This window comes from Saccopteryx bilineata, chromosome 1, assembly GCF_036850765.1.
Source record: "Saccopteryx bilineata isolate mSacBil1 chromosome 1, mSacBil1_pri_phased_curated, whole genome shotgun sequence".
Classification (NCBI taxonomy): domain Eukaryota; kingdom Metazoa; phylum Chordata; class Mammalia; order Chiroptera; family Emballonuridae; genus Saccopteryx; species Saccopteryx bilineata.
This window is the reverse complement of record NC_089490.1, coordinates 153,142,406-153,156,183: the sequence shown is the minus strand read 5'-3', so window position 1 is coordinate 153,156,183 and position 13,778 is coordinate 153,142,406. Positions and strand designations below refer to the sequence as shown.

The 13,778-nt window shown below is 44.5% G+C and overlaps 1 protein-coding gene across 4 annotated transcripts in view; it reads left to right on the top strand.

The window, feature by feature from the left end:
• The window catches only part of SAFB (scaffold attachment factor B), a 50,863-nt gene that overhangs the window by 33,723 nt on the left and 3,362 nt on the right, over positions 1–13,778 (top strand). For all 4 annotated transcript variants that reach the window (XM_066274892.1, XM_066274882.1, XM_066274873.1 and 1 more), the window contains exons 10-17: positions 1,349–1,498; positions 1,575–1,657; positions 2,004–2,143; positions 2,327–2,415; positions 5,342–5,448; positions 8,259–8,549; positions 10,633–10,770; positions 10,996–11,038. In XM_066274892.1, the coding sequence (XP_066130989.1) occupies positions 1,349–1,498; positions 1,575–1,657; positions 2,004–2,143; positions 2,327–2,415; positions 5,342–5,448; positions 8,259–8,549; positions 10,633–10,770; positions 10,996–11,038 (1,041 nt within the window). The remainder of the gene's footprint in view (positions 1–1,348; positions 1,499–1,574; positions 1,658–2,003; positions 2,144–2,326; positions 2,416–5,341; positions 5,449–8,258; positions 8,550–10,632; positions 10,771–10,995; positions 11,039–13,778) is intronic.

Here is a 13,778-nt window from a genome sequence, read left to right as displayed (position 1 = left end):
GCACCAGCCTGCCCACAGGGTTCTCACTACAATTGCTTGTTTGTTAGGGCACCTGTGTTGGCTTTCTTCCCATCTCTGTCTCACCCTCTCCCCTTTTTCTTTGTACCTCCTGGACTTAGCTCCCAAATAAACTGCATCTAGGGTTCCTAGTCTCTTACAGTCAGCTTTTGGGGCAAGCCAAAGTGAGACTTGGCACAGACCTTTGTTTATATTAAGGCTTTAGCAAATTATAAGAAAACTAATAGTATTTACCTTGAGGTTTTTTTTGAGAGAGGAAAAGCAGGGGGAAGAGAGAGATAAGAAGCATCAATTCGTAGTTGCTTCACTTTAGTTGTTGCTTTTCCTACATCCCTTGACGGGGGGCCCAAACCCAACCAGTGACCACTTGTTCAAGCCAGCAACCTTGGGCTTCTAACCAGCAACCTTGGGGTCATGTCCGTGGTTCTGCACTCAATCCGGTGACCCCCATACTCAAGCTGATAAGCCCACGCTCAAGCTAGCAGCACCAGGGCTTCCCAACTGGGGCACTCAGTGTCCTGGGCCAACACTCAATCCACTGTATCACCACCAGTCAGGCTACTTGGTTATTGATGTCTAAGAGCTAACAAAGGGGAAACTGTGCCATGATGATAGAAATAACTTTTGACTCCCTGGACCCTCAGTAGTACAATGTGGGCCCTTTCCTGATTTCACCTGTGATCCTCAGAGCTGATGGGTACTCTCTCAGCAGGGAAACGTCACTGAAGCCTATGGGGTTTTGGGTGCATTGCAGGTTTCCTGTTGGGCTCCAATAAAGCAAAGGATCAGACCACTCTGAAACCTTTCTTTGGGGCTAAGACTACTGGCCCCTGTGGGCTTTTCCCAACATCAGCTTATAGGAGTCATTGGGGGAATTACATAGCGTGTAAGGATGGACGTACCTAGTGTCTCAAACATCTTAGTGAACTTGTTCTGCATTACTGCTTACATCTATGATTGTATGTTTGGAACAATTTCCTTGCAAATTTCAGTTTAATATTAAAGGGATGCTGGCAGAACTCTGCCTTCATCTTACTTATCTCTCCTCCACGCTGCCATCCTGGTTTCCTGGAGAAATAGCCAGAAGTAGAGGAGGTCCTTAGAGTAGTAGCTGCAAGACAAAAGCTTTACATTTCCCAGTCAACTGCTTCTTTTCGGGATCTGGTTAGAGTGTTTCCCCATGGGTTCTCATACCAGGGGGAGCCAGGACTTGGGTGGATCAGAGGAAAGCAGCATGAACCATAATGACCTGTGTGTTTTGAGTGGTGAGTGTTGAGGTCTGTATGTGGGGGCCTCGTATCTGAGACATAGTTCTGTTCTTTCCTTTGAGGTGGTGGGTGCCAAGGTTGTGACAAATGCTCGGAGTCCTGGAGCTCGCTGCTATGGCTTTGTGACAATGTCCACAGCAGAGGAAGCCACAAAATGCATTAACCACCTACATAAGACAGAGCTCCATGGGAAAATGATCTCAGTGGAAAAGGTAAGGGGCCATTTTCTTCCAAATCTGTGACTATTTGAGGAAACTGTTTAAGTTAATACTTGATTCTATTTTTTAGGCGAAAAATGAACCTGCTGGAAAGAAAACCTCTGACAAAAGAGAGGGTGAAGGGAAAAAAGAGAAGTCCAGCACCAGTGACAAGTATGTATTACTCTTCTTTGAGGGAAGTGTTGGCCAAGACGATCCCTTTCTTTATTTCACATCCTTCAGGTTCTCCATAGATAGGGAAGAACATGAGACCCCTGGCCTTTCTTTTTCCTATTTGTTAGAAGGAGGTTCCACCACCAATCATTGGGAAGGATTTCCTTAATCCCAGAGCATTTGGAAAAAGCAGGATGGGCTCCTTGTTTCTCTGTTGTCCTGTCAATTCCAGCTGAGACAGCCTTGTCTGTGGCACTTGGAGCTCATGGCAAGAATCTGGTCAAGGCTGGTTTGTTTATCTAAATGTCTGACCTAACATGTTTCTCTGTTCCATGGTCTTTCTTAGATCTGCAAACCTTAAAAGGGAAGACAAAGCCGACAGAAAAGATGAAGCTAAAAAGGGTGAAGACGGAAGTGGGGAAAAGAGTAAAGATCAAGATGATCAGAAACCTGGTCCCACAGAGCGATCTCGAACCACAAAATCAGGTAGCCCACCTACTGATTTATATACAAGAGTTCACCTTGTGCTTTGGTCCTTGCTGATGTGGTTTGTTGGTTTGCTGTAGTCATTTGGCAACACAAACTAGATTTCTTTTTCATAGAATTGAGTATTATTTCTCATTTGGATGTTTCTTATTTCTTACCTCACGCCAACTTTTCTTCCTGCAGGAAGTCGAGGAACTGAGCGGACTGTAGTAATGGATAAATCTAAAGGTGTGCCTGTTATTAGTGTCAAAACATCGGGATCCAAAGAGAGAGTGAGTATTGATTTTCTGATTAGGGTGTTTAGCAGTTTTGTCTTTGAAGTTTCTTAATATTTACATTTCTAAGAGTGTTTTAGGAAATTACTGAGCTTAACTTGAGAGTGGTTGTCTACCTTTTCAAAATATATTTATCTTGAACTAAAAAACATGACAGCCTGACCAGGTGGTGGCGCAGTGGATAGAGCGTTGGACTGGGATATGGAGGACCCAAGGTTGCTGGCTCGAGCAAGGGGTCACTTGCTCTGCTGTAGCCCCCTGGTCAAGGCACATATGAGAAATCAATCAATGAACAACTAAGGAACTGCAACAAAGAATTGATGTTTCTCATCTTCCTTCCTGTCTGTCTGTCCCTCTCTCTGACTCTCTCTTGTCTCTGCCACAAAAAAATAAAATAAAATATTAAAAAAAAAACACAAAACATGAGAAAGCTTAAAGCTTTTCCTTAAGGAGTACTTGAGATCTTGCTCCCTGGCATATGCCATCAGTTTGCCTCCAGTAAACTGATAAAAATTCTAAATATACTGCTCACAAAAATTAGGGGATAATTTCAAAATGAATATGAAGTGACAAAATATCCCCTTATTTTTATGAGCAGTATAGTAAATGCTTTCCTTTATAATTAACTTTGTTCTGATGAGAATTGTTCCTTTTTTTCCCTAAAGCTAATTTTAAAATTCAAATATTGGAGTGGTTGACCTTTTAACTCAGTCTGTATTGAGCAGTCAATTTTTATTGCCTGTCCTGAAAATTCTAGCAGTGCTTTATCATGCATTCCTAATGCACATATGACATAATCCAGCCAGCTTCCCCAGCTGCCTCTACACAGGCCTCCACCTTAGCTTCATCCTGTACTGTCTCCTTGCAGATGCTGTACAGAACACAGGACCCACAAAGTACGTGTCTTAGGTTCTTACCACTTTACCGTGACTGCCATTAGGGTCATGGGCAATATTGATGTTTATACATTCAGATTTTGACGACGGCCTTAACAATTTTGATAGATGTGGGTCCAGGATCCCCAAGATCACTCACTTTCAGTGATTCACTATTATAGGGACCAGTGAACTGAACATAAAGTTGTACTCACAGCTACGGTTGGCTACAATGATGCAGTGAATATCATTGTAGATACAGATGCAGAGTAGATAGATCATGGAGGGAAAGACACAGGTGGAATGTGGAGGGAACCAACCCTTGTGGGCTCCCTTGTATTCTCTCCCTCCCATAGGCTCACACAGCAATGAAAATGCAGCAACACATGAGTGATGCTTCTGCCCAGGGAAGCCCAGATTTATTGATTTTACAGAGAGAGGGGAGAAAGGGGAAGAGGAGCGAGAAGTATCAACTCATAGTTCTTTGACCTTTCACTTTAGTTCATTGATTGCTTGTTGTAAGTTCCTTGACCAGGCAAGTCCAGGTTTCGAACCGGTGACCTCAGCATTCCAGGTTGACACTTGATCCACTGTGCCACCACAAGTTAGGCTCAGCCAACCTTTCTATTGGGAGCTGATAACTTGCCAAGTACCATAATTCCCAGCTCCCAGAAGGGAAGTAGGTGTTCACTGTAAACTATAGTTTGCATAGTACAGACATAGAGAACCAGCCATTCCAGTTAACTGTCCAGGGGGGACACTGAGCATCAACTTCCTGAACTCCATCCTCAGGCTGTCTTGTTAATCCGTGCTACACAGGTGACAACCATATCAGCTATTGAATAGTGTGCATCAGTTGCAAGCCAACATTTTGATTATGGAAGTTGGCGTGTGTTTATGGTTTGTGCAAATATTTTAATACAGTACAGCCTTTACTCCTACTTAATAAAAAATGTTTGGAAAAGTGCAAAACGAAAGCTTGGATTCCAGGGCTAAGATGGGTAGATCTTAGAAAGAATGCAGTCAGCACAAATAAAGACTCTTTCAACGTACCAGAAGTGGCCTCAATTGGACACTTTCTGCACATTTAATTATTTAGGAGAAGGGCAAAAGAAAGTGTAAAACTAATTTTTAAAATTATTTTTGAAGCTTTTTGGGAAATAGTACTTATTTTCCATTTCAATCCTGTTGAATACTTGCATTGTACAGGATGTGGCAAAGTAGGTTTACAGTTGGGAATATGCAAAATAGTTTATTCTTATATTCTATTTTTCTATATTCTGTTTTTAACTTTTATTTATTGATGTTACAGAAGAAGAGAAAGATAGAAACATTTCTCTGTTTCTCTATATGCCCTGACCAGGGATCTAACCAGCAATCTCTGGGCTTCAAGTTGATGCTGCAACTAACCGAGCCATCTAGCCAGGGCATTATTTATTAATTAATGTTATTTTCTACTTGAACAACTGCAAACCTACTTTTGCCATACCCTGTCTGTTAGCATTAAATGATGATCATCTGTGACTTTTTTTTTTTTTTTTAATACAGAGACAGAGAGAGAGAGGGACAGATAGGGACAGACAGGAACAAAGAGAGATGAGAAGCATCAATCATCAGTTCTTCATTGCAACACCTTAGTTGTTCATTGATTGCTTTTTTAATATGTGCCTTGACCGTGGGCCTTCAACAGACCAACCACGTAACACCTTGCTCAAGCCAGCGACTTCGGGTCCAAGCTGGTGAGCTTTGCTCAAACCAGATGAGTCTATGCTCAAACTGGCGACCTCGGGGTCTTGAACCTGTGTCCTCTGCATCCCAGTCCAACGCTCTATCCACTGCGCCACCACCTGGTCAGGTGAAGATCTGTGACTGAATTATGCTAAGCGAAATGTGAAGTTGATTAGGCAAGAACATGTTACCTAATTGTCTCGTTAAATATTAATCTTCATTTTTGGCCTTCATGTTGGATGCGTGAACCTGGATGTAACTTGATTCCTCCTGTTGACATTTCTATCTTAACTTCTTAATAATATTCCTTGGTGAACCAGGTTTCTAAGAGCCAGGATCGCAAATCAGCCAGCAGAGAGAAGCTGTCTGTCGTGTCCTTTGATAAAGTCAAAGAACCTCGGAAGTCGAGAGACTCTGAGTCCCGTAGGTGAGTCAGGGTCCTGAAAGATTTGGATTGGTTGTTTTCATTCAACTGGTTATAACTGATTCCAGGGGTTGGGGGTTGTTCAGAGTCCCTTTTAGGTGGGGATCTGCTTTCTACCTATTTGCCCCTTTGGCTTTTAGCTCATAGACTTGCTGTGCTGTGAATTTCAACCTATAGCTTTTTAAATGATTATTCCATGCAAATAGACTCATCTCATAAATATTATGGAAGGGAACAGAGGCAGGAGATGGGATGCTTCTTGGTACAGTAGTTAGTGCTAGTTAGAAAAACATACCAGTTTGCTCCAGAAACCGTGAAAAAGGAAAACAGTGGGACAGATCTATTAAGTGAGTCGAGAAGTTCTCATCCTTATTAAATAAGCCAGAGAAAAAATATCTTTATAATTTTCAAAAAATTAAACACAAATGATATCAATCATGTTGAGTGATAGTTAATTATTCCTATCAGGTAACAACTTGTTTTTTTTCAAGTAACAGCTTTTAAACTATTGTTTAAAAAATAGCTGTTGGTAAAAATGTCTAGCAAAATAAAAGTGAGAAAGGGGATAGGGTGTGCTGGGTTTTTTTAATGCCCCATACAGATCTTTTTTTTTTTTTTTTTTTTTTTTTAAATTTATTCATTTTAGAGAGGAGAGGGAGGGAGAGAGAGAGAGAGAGAGAGAGAGAGAAGAGGGGGAGGAGCAGGAAGCATCAACTCCCATATGTGCCTTGACCAGGCAAGCCCAGGGTTTCGAACCGGCGACCTCAGCATTTCCAGGTCGACGCTTTATCCACTGCGCCACCACAGGTCAGGCGCCCCATACAGATCTTTATGCCTAAGAGGGAAAGGCATTGGGCAAAGGAAAGTTTAGTTTTGCTGAAGTAATTGGCAAATAAATCAGTAGAACTGACCCATGAGCATGTGAAAAATTAACATGACAAAAATGACATTTCCCACTAGTGATGAAAGGATGGACTCTTCCAAAATGGCTTAAGGTCTTTTGGCTGTTCCTTTGGATAGTCCTTTTGGTGTCTAATAATTTGACAAAATAGTCAAACCGATGACTGAACACAAGCATAAAAACTAAAATTACCTATATAATGTAAAAGATATTTATGAATTTGAGCTTTGGAAGGCCTGAAAAGTAATAAAGGAGAAGTAGACTAAATCAAAACTTAAACTCTACAATAAAAGACTATAGAGAAAGTCAAAGACATGTGACAGGTAAGAATAAAGGTGATTTGAAATAAATGTAATAAGGAAAAAATAACCTGATGGACAAAAGAAGATACAAATGGCCATGACTGGAATTTGATCCACCATTTGAATTATAGTGTGGGAGATTGGTATTAGTAGAGGATGGGAGTGTACATAGCCACATGTCTAGGCAGGCATCCCCAAACTACGGCCCGTGGGCCGCAATGCGGCCCCCTGAGGCCATTTATCCAGCCCCCACTGCACTTCTGGAAGGGGCACCTCTTTCATTGGTGGTCAGTGAGAGGACCACTGTATTTGGCAGCCCTCCAATGGTCTGAGGGACAGTGAACTGGCCCCCTGTGTAAAAAGTTTGGAGACCCCTGGCCTAGAGAGACATTCTACATAGATGTACTTCTGAATTCTAGTGCTCCAGACAGAGAAATAACACCTCTTCAAACCTGCCCTGGAGGAAAATGGAGGCATGGGTGTCTGTTTTTGTGAGGTTGAAACAACCATGAGGTCTGCCTCTGGGTTGGGTGCTGGTTATGTAAACCTGCCTACTTCTATGGGCTCCTTCTTGAAAATGCGTCATAGATCTGCAGAGGTGGGGATGTGGGAGCGTTCAGGATGTGCTACATGAACCAAGGAAGTTACCATTTTTGTCCAAACTGCAGACACAAAACAATGCACGATAATGTGTTTCTGCTGGTATAGGTGTGCCTGTAAATGCATAGCAAAGGATGGAAAGGAGACAGCCTGGCACTTGTACAAAGACTGGAAGGAAATGTGCTGCAATCTGATCAGTTTCACTATCAGAACAGCTCTCAGTGCCCTCAGCCTGGGAGGGACCCCTGCACAGCCTTGTTGGCACTTCACCACTCAGCTGCTACAGGCCCTTGCTTGTTTTTAAATTCACCTGAATTTAGCCTGACCTGTGGTGGCTCAGTGGATGAAACATTGACCTGGAATGCTGAGGTCACCAGTTTGAAACCCTGGGCTTGCCTGGTCAAGGCAATAAGGGAGTTGATGCTTCCTGCTCCTCCCCCCCTTCTCTCTTTTTCTCTTTCTCTCTCCTCTCTTAAATAAATAAATAAATAAATAAAGGAAATGCACATAATATCATCAAAGGATCTTGATACAGTGCACTAGCTTGGTTTCATGGTGACTTATTGAAGTTTATGATTTAAAGACCAAAGGTTCTAATTCAGCTTTATGTGCTATGAATAATATGTCCTGTTTCTTATTTTTAATGGGTATTTTACGGAATCAGATGTTGAACTCCAGAAAGATTTCAGTTCATATAGCTGACCATACACACACTCCCCTTTGCTTTTACCTGGCTGGTCTCAGACTCAGTGGGAAGCAGAACCCTTGCTGGTACTTCTGGGCTCTGGATGATATTTCAGAGACAATGGGCCCCACCCTAACTCTCAGGGGTAAAGTAGCAGTTCTGCAGGTTGAGGCCCAGCCCTGCAGTCTGCATTTCCAAGTGCTCCATGGCGGCTTTGCACTTCCCCATGAGAGCTACTGCTCTGCAATTGTAAAGCTTGCTACACTGGGTGATGCTGCCAGCATTGCAGCCTGTGGGCCCCAGCAGCTGTGCTCTCATTGCACAGGTTGCGTGAGCGCAGTGAACGGGAACAGCGCATGCAGGCACTGTGGGAGCAAGAGGAACGGGAGCAGCTGGAGTTTGCTCGTGAGAGACTGGCCTACCATCGGCACCGTCTAGAGCGGGAGCGCATGGAGCGGGAACGGCTAGAGAGGGAACGCATGCATGTGGAGCATGAGCGCAGGAAGGAGCAGGAGCGTATCCATCGTGAGCGTGAGGAGCTGCGGCGCCAGCAGGAGTTGCGCTATGAGCAGGAGCGGCGGCCTGCTGTGCGGAGGCCCTACGATGTGGATGGCCGGTAAGCCAAGCTGCTGCTACTGGCTGCCTTAGATAGCCCATGGCACTTAGAGTTGTTTTATGGTCCCCCAAATCATGTTAACTTGAGATTTTTATTTACAAGGAAGAACAAGTACTTGTTATAGCCCAACTCAGTATTCTGTACTTGGCTGGGGAATCTGCAGTGGGCTCAGGTTGGTGGAGAAATAAAGGGTTGGGTCAAGTTGTATTGATGAAGTCACTAGGTTCCGATTCCAGCAGATTCCCAGAGGAAGGAGTTCAGGCACCCAGAGCAGCTAGGCAGGCAGCCAAACCAAAAATTGCCTCCTAGCCCTGGCTGGTTTGCTCAGTGGTAGAGCATCAGATGGGCCTGTGGATGTCTCGGGTTCTATTCCCAGTCAGGGCACACAGAAGAAATACCCATCTGCTCCGCCCTTTCCCTCTTGCTTGTCTCTCCAACCCCCTTCCTGCAGCCATGGCTGAAACGGAGCGAGTTGGCCCTGGGTGCTGAGGATGGCTCCATGTTCTCTGCCTCAGTTGCTGAGCAATGGAGCAATTCTCAGATGGACAAAGCATCACCCCCTAGGGGGCTTGCCAAGTGGATCCCAGTTGGGACGCATGGGGGGAGTCTGTCACTCTGCTTCCCCTCTCACTGAATATTAAAAATAAAGTGCCTCCTGGACTCTTTCCAGGCTTTAATCATTGCAGTAATTTGTTTTTGCTTATTTCAATAATAAGATTTAATTTTAATTCTCTGGATGTTGATATAATGTGTGAATACTAAGGTCATGACCACCAGTGAGAAAGAGGCCTAAATTTAAACCCTGCTGTGAGGAGTCTGGTTGATATAATCTGTCTTAAGTATGATCATGTCTGGGTTTTTTGTTTGTTTGTTTTTTGTTGGGTTTTTTGTTTGTTTTGGGTTTTTTTCCAGAGAGAGGGATAGACAGGGACAGACAGGAATGGAGAGAGATGAGAAGCATCAATCATTAGTTTTTTGTTGCAACACCTTAGTTGTTCATTGATTGCTTTCTCATATGTGCCTTGACTGCGGACCTTCAGCAGACCAAGTAACCCCTTGCTGGAGCCAGTGACCTTGGGTTCAAGCTGGTGGGCTTTTGCTCAAACCATATGAGCTCGGGGTCTCAAACCTGGGTCCTCTGCATCCCAGTCCGAAGCTCTATCCACTGCGCTTTTTTTTGTTCGTTTTTTTGTTTTGTTGTTTTTAATTCAGTGAGAGCAGGGGAAGATGAGAGACAGACTCCCACATGCACCCTGACCTGGATCCACCTGGCAAGCCCACTAGGGTGTGATGATCTGCCCATCTGGGATGTAGCTACGTTGCTTGGCAACTGAGCTCTTCTTATCGCCTGAGGCAGAGGCCATGAAGCCATCCTCAGTGCCTGGGGCCAACTTGCTCCAATCCAACCATGGATGCAGGAGAGAGAAAACAGGAGTGGAGAATCAGATGGGCACTTTGGTGTGCCCTGACTAGAAATCAAATCCTGGACATCAACACTCCAGGCCGACATTCTACCACTGAGCCAACCAGCCAGGGCCCAAATACATTGCAATTTGAAGCTAGGTTTCCATAGTGTAAAAGGTCTTTAGACTCTCCTAGGATTTTTTTTTTCCTCCTAGGACTTTTTATGCCTTTGTGCAAAATACTGATGCTAGGAGTCTGAAGCAGTACATTCAAGTGCTTCTAAAAGTCCTCCCTACTGGATGTCTTTTCTAAATGTCCATCTCTACTGGACGTCAGAGAACAGGGTAAAAGAGACACAAAAGTGCAATACAGAACTCTAACAAGGCCAACCCTATAGCCATTCTGCAGATGCCAACCTGCACACTTCACTAATCACCTTTACTTGGCAAACCAGAGCGCTCCTATGTGGAGGAAGTGGGCATGTTGGACAAAATGGAAGAGTCATTCAGTCTCATGCTTCGGCCTCTTAGCTCTTGCAGTAAAGAAGACTCTGTTGATAAAGTGGATTGTTCTCTGAAGTGGTGGGGCCAGGGACAGTCTCACTGCAGTTCACCAGCTTCCACAGTTTGATATATTTGGCGGGGGAGGAAGTACATTCATCCCTTTCTTCCACTTGCAGGAGAGATGATGCCTATTGGCCAGACGCCAAGCGAGCTGCCCTGGATGAACGCTACCATTCTGACTTCAGCCGCCAGGATCGCTTCCATGACTTTGACCACAGGAACCGAGGCCGCTACCCCGACCACTCAGTAGACAGGTCAGCCAGGCCCCCATGACCCTGCCCACTTAAGTAGGAGGTCTTTGTCCTGGGTCATTCTTAATAACAAGAAAGTGAAGTTGACCTTTCTAGGTTCTGTGAATATGCTCGAACCATCAGTGTATATAGAGTACTGGGTTTAATTTGGAAGATGTATTCCGTTTGGGGGTCTGACTCTGATTTACTCTTCCTCTCCTATGACTTTTTTTCAATCATCTCTTTCAGGAGAGAAGGTTCAAGGTCAATGATGGGAGAAAGAGAAGGACAGGTAAGTCAGAAGCTAGCATTGTAGTCAACAGTTTTCCTGTCAAGTTTATTTACCCTTTACCTGCCTTTCTCCTCCTCTTGTTTGTACTAGCAAAAGAATGGTCAGCCCTTCAGTGTTTGTGGGATAACAGTTTGAATAATTTGTACTTAGACTTGGCAGGAAAATTTTTTTTTAATGTTTTATTTTAATGACTTTAGAGGAAGAGAGCAGGAGAAAGAGACAGGAACATCTGTACCTGTATGCACCCTGACTGGGAATCAAACCGGCAACCTCTACACTCTGGAATGATGCTCTTTCTTTTTTTTTTTTTTTTTTTGGTATTTTTCCGAAGCTGGAAACGGGGAGAGACAGTCAGACAGACTCCCGCATGCGTCCGACTGGGATCCACCCGGCACACCCACCAGGGGGCGATGCTCTGCCCCTCCGGGGCGTCGCTCTGTTACGACCAGAGCCACTCTAGCGCCTGGGGCAGAGGCCAAAGAGCTATCCCCAGTGCCCGGGCCATCCTTGCTCCAATGGAGCCTCGCTGCGGGAGAGGAAGGAGAGGGGGAGCGGTGGAGAAGCAGATGGGCGCTTCTCCTGTGTGCCCTGGCCGGGAATCGAACCCGGGACTTCTGCACGCCAGGCCGACGCTCTACCACTGAGCCAACCGGCCAGAGCCTGGAATGATGCTTTTAACAGCCAAACTATCTGGCCAGGGCTTGGTGGGAAATCTAAACAGGTTTTTTGAAGCCCTTTTTAGGCTTGCCCTGAAGTGCTATATACCTTAGTAACTAAAGCACAGGTAGTAAAGTGCTAGAGAGCCTTGGGTAGGTTTGACAGGCTCTGTTGGAATATACCTTGTGGCCCACTCTGCTGAGCCCCAGACAGCAACTCAATCTCTGGTCCATGCTTGCTCTCTTTGCAGAATTAACACATTAGAAAATAAGCTAAATTTTAAGATTTTATTTATTGATTTTACGGGTGGAGGGTGGATAGAGCAAGAAATAGCAACTCATAGTTGCTTCATTTTAGTTCATTGTTTGCTTGTTGGATGTGCCTTGACCGGGCAAGCCCAAGGTTTTGAACCAGCAACCTCAGTGTTCCAGATTGACGCTTTAGCCACTGCGCCTCCATAGGCTAGGCAGTTTCCTTCTTTTTCCCATGTCTTATTTACATGTGTATTGAGAACTTCCCCAAGGAGCCTGGACTTTTTTTTTTTTTTTTTTTTTAATTTATTGATTTGATTTTAGAGAGAAAGGAAGGGACAGTGAGACAGAAACATTGATCTGTTTCTGTACCTGCCCTGACCGGGGATCAAACTGCCAACCCTTGTGTATCAGGGATGTTTTTTTGTTTTTGTTTTTTTTTAATTTTATTTATTCACTTTAGAGAGGAGAGAGAGAGGGAGAGAGACAGAGACAGGGGGAGGAGCTGGAAGCATCAACTCCCATATGTGCCTTGACCAGGCAAGCCCAGGGTTTTGAACTGGTGACCTCAGCATTTCCAGGTCGACGCTTTATCCACTGCGCCACCACAGGTCAGGCTATCAGGGATGTTTTAACCAATTGAGCTATCTGGCCAGGGCTTCGAGCCTGGACTCTTTTTTTTTTTTAAGATTTTTTATTTATTCAATTTTCAGAGAGGGGAGAGAGAGAGAAAGAAAGGGGAGAAGCAGGAAGCATCAACTCCCATATGTGCCTTGACCAGGCAAGCCCAGGGTATCGAACAGGCAACCTCAGCATTCCAGGTCGACGCTTTATCCCACTGCTCCACCACAGGTCAGGCTAGAGTCTGGACTCTTAAATGCATTTACTTACAAAGTCCAGGGAATTGAGGGAAGTTTGTGGTCAGGGTTCAGCAGAATTGCCCCATCGGTCTGTCCTTTCCCTGCCCCCAGCAGAAACTTTTTGCTCCCAACCTCCTCCCTCATTTCCTGAGAATGTGGCTGAGGATTGCTTTGTTCCTTGGTATATTGAGTGTTCTTCTGCCACTTCAGGAGTAATTCTGTGATCCTCACAAGTCCTTTTTCTTCATTCTTGGAGAAGAATCTTACGTGCGGCTAAATCTAGACCTAGCCTTCTGTTTTCTCTTTAGTGGAGAAGTTGAACATACTAGCTAAACTGTCCTGATGCCACCACTTCTGCCGAACCTGTTTCTCCAGCCCTGAAATGAGGGCAGTTATTATACCACATAAGTAAATGCGACTACATACATGTCTACAGAAAGTGTTTCCACAGTCCCTCACAGGTGACACTTCATGCTAGTGGTTTCTCAGCTGATGACCGGACAGTGCCATTCTGAGTTTGTTTTCTCACATATACAGTCATAAAAAAGACCCCAAGGCTGCCTCAAACAGCAGATGGTGAAAGCTGACACAGAGAAAATAGCACAGACCTTCAGGGCCTTGTTGAACTGTTACAAGGGCTGGTTGGTTGGACGGAAAAATGTTCATTAAACTTTAAAATACCATGGAGAAATGGGCGTTAGTTAAGAACCAGGCCTCACGCTGTGAACTTCCCTGTATTAAATGCCCCTCCATCCAGTTGTGTGTAGAAGTCAATTGATAAAAAAATTACTTCTTGACAGTGGTTCAAAACCCTGAGTTCCTGGCTTGAAATCCAAGGTTGCTGCCTTGAGCAAGGGGTGAGTGGCTCAGCCAGAGCTCCCTGGTCAAGCAATCAATGAACAGCTGAAAGTACCACAACTACGCTTTGATGCTTCTCCCTTCTTTTTCCCTCCCTCTCTCTTAAAAATATTC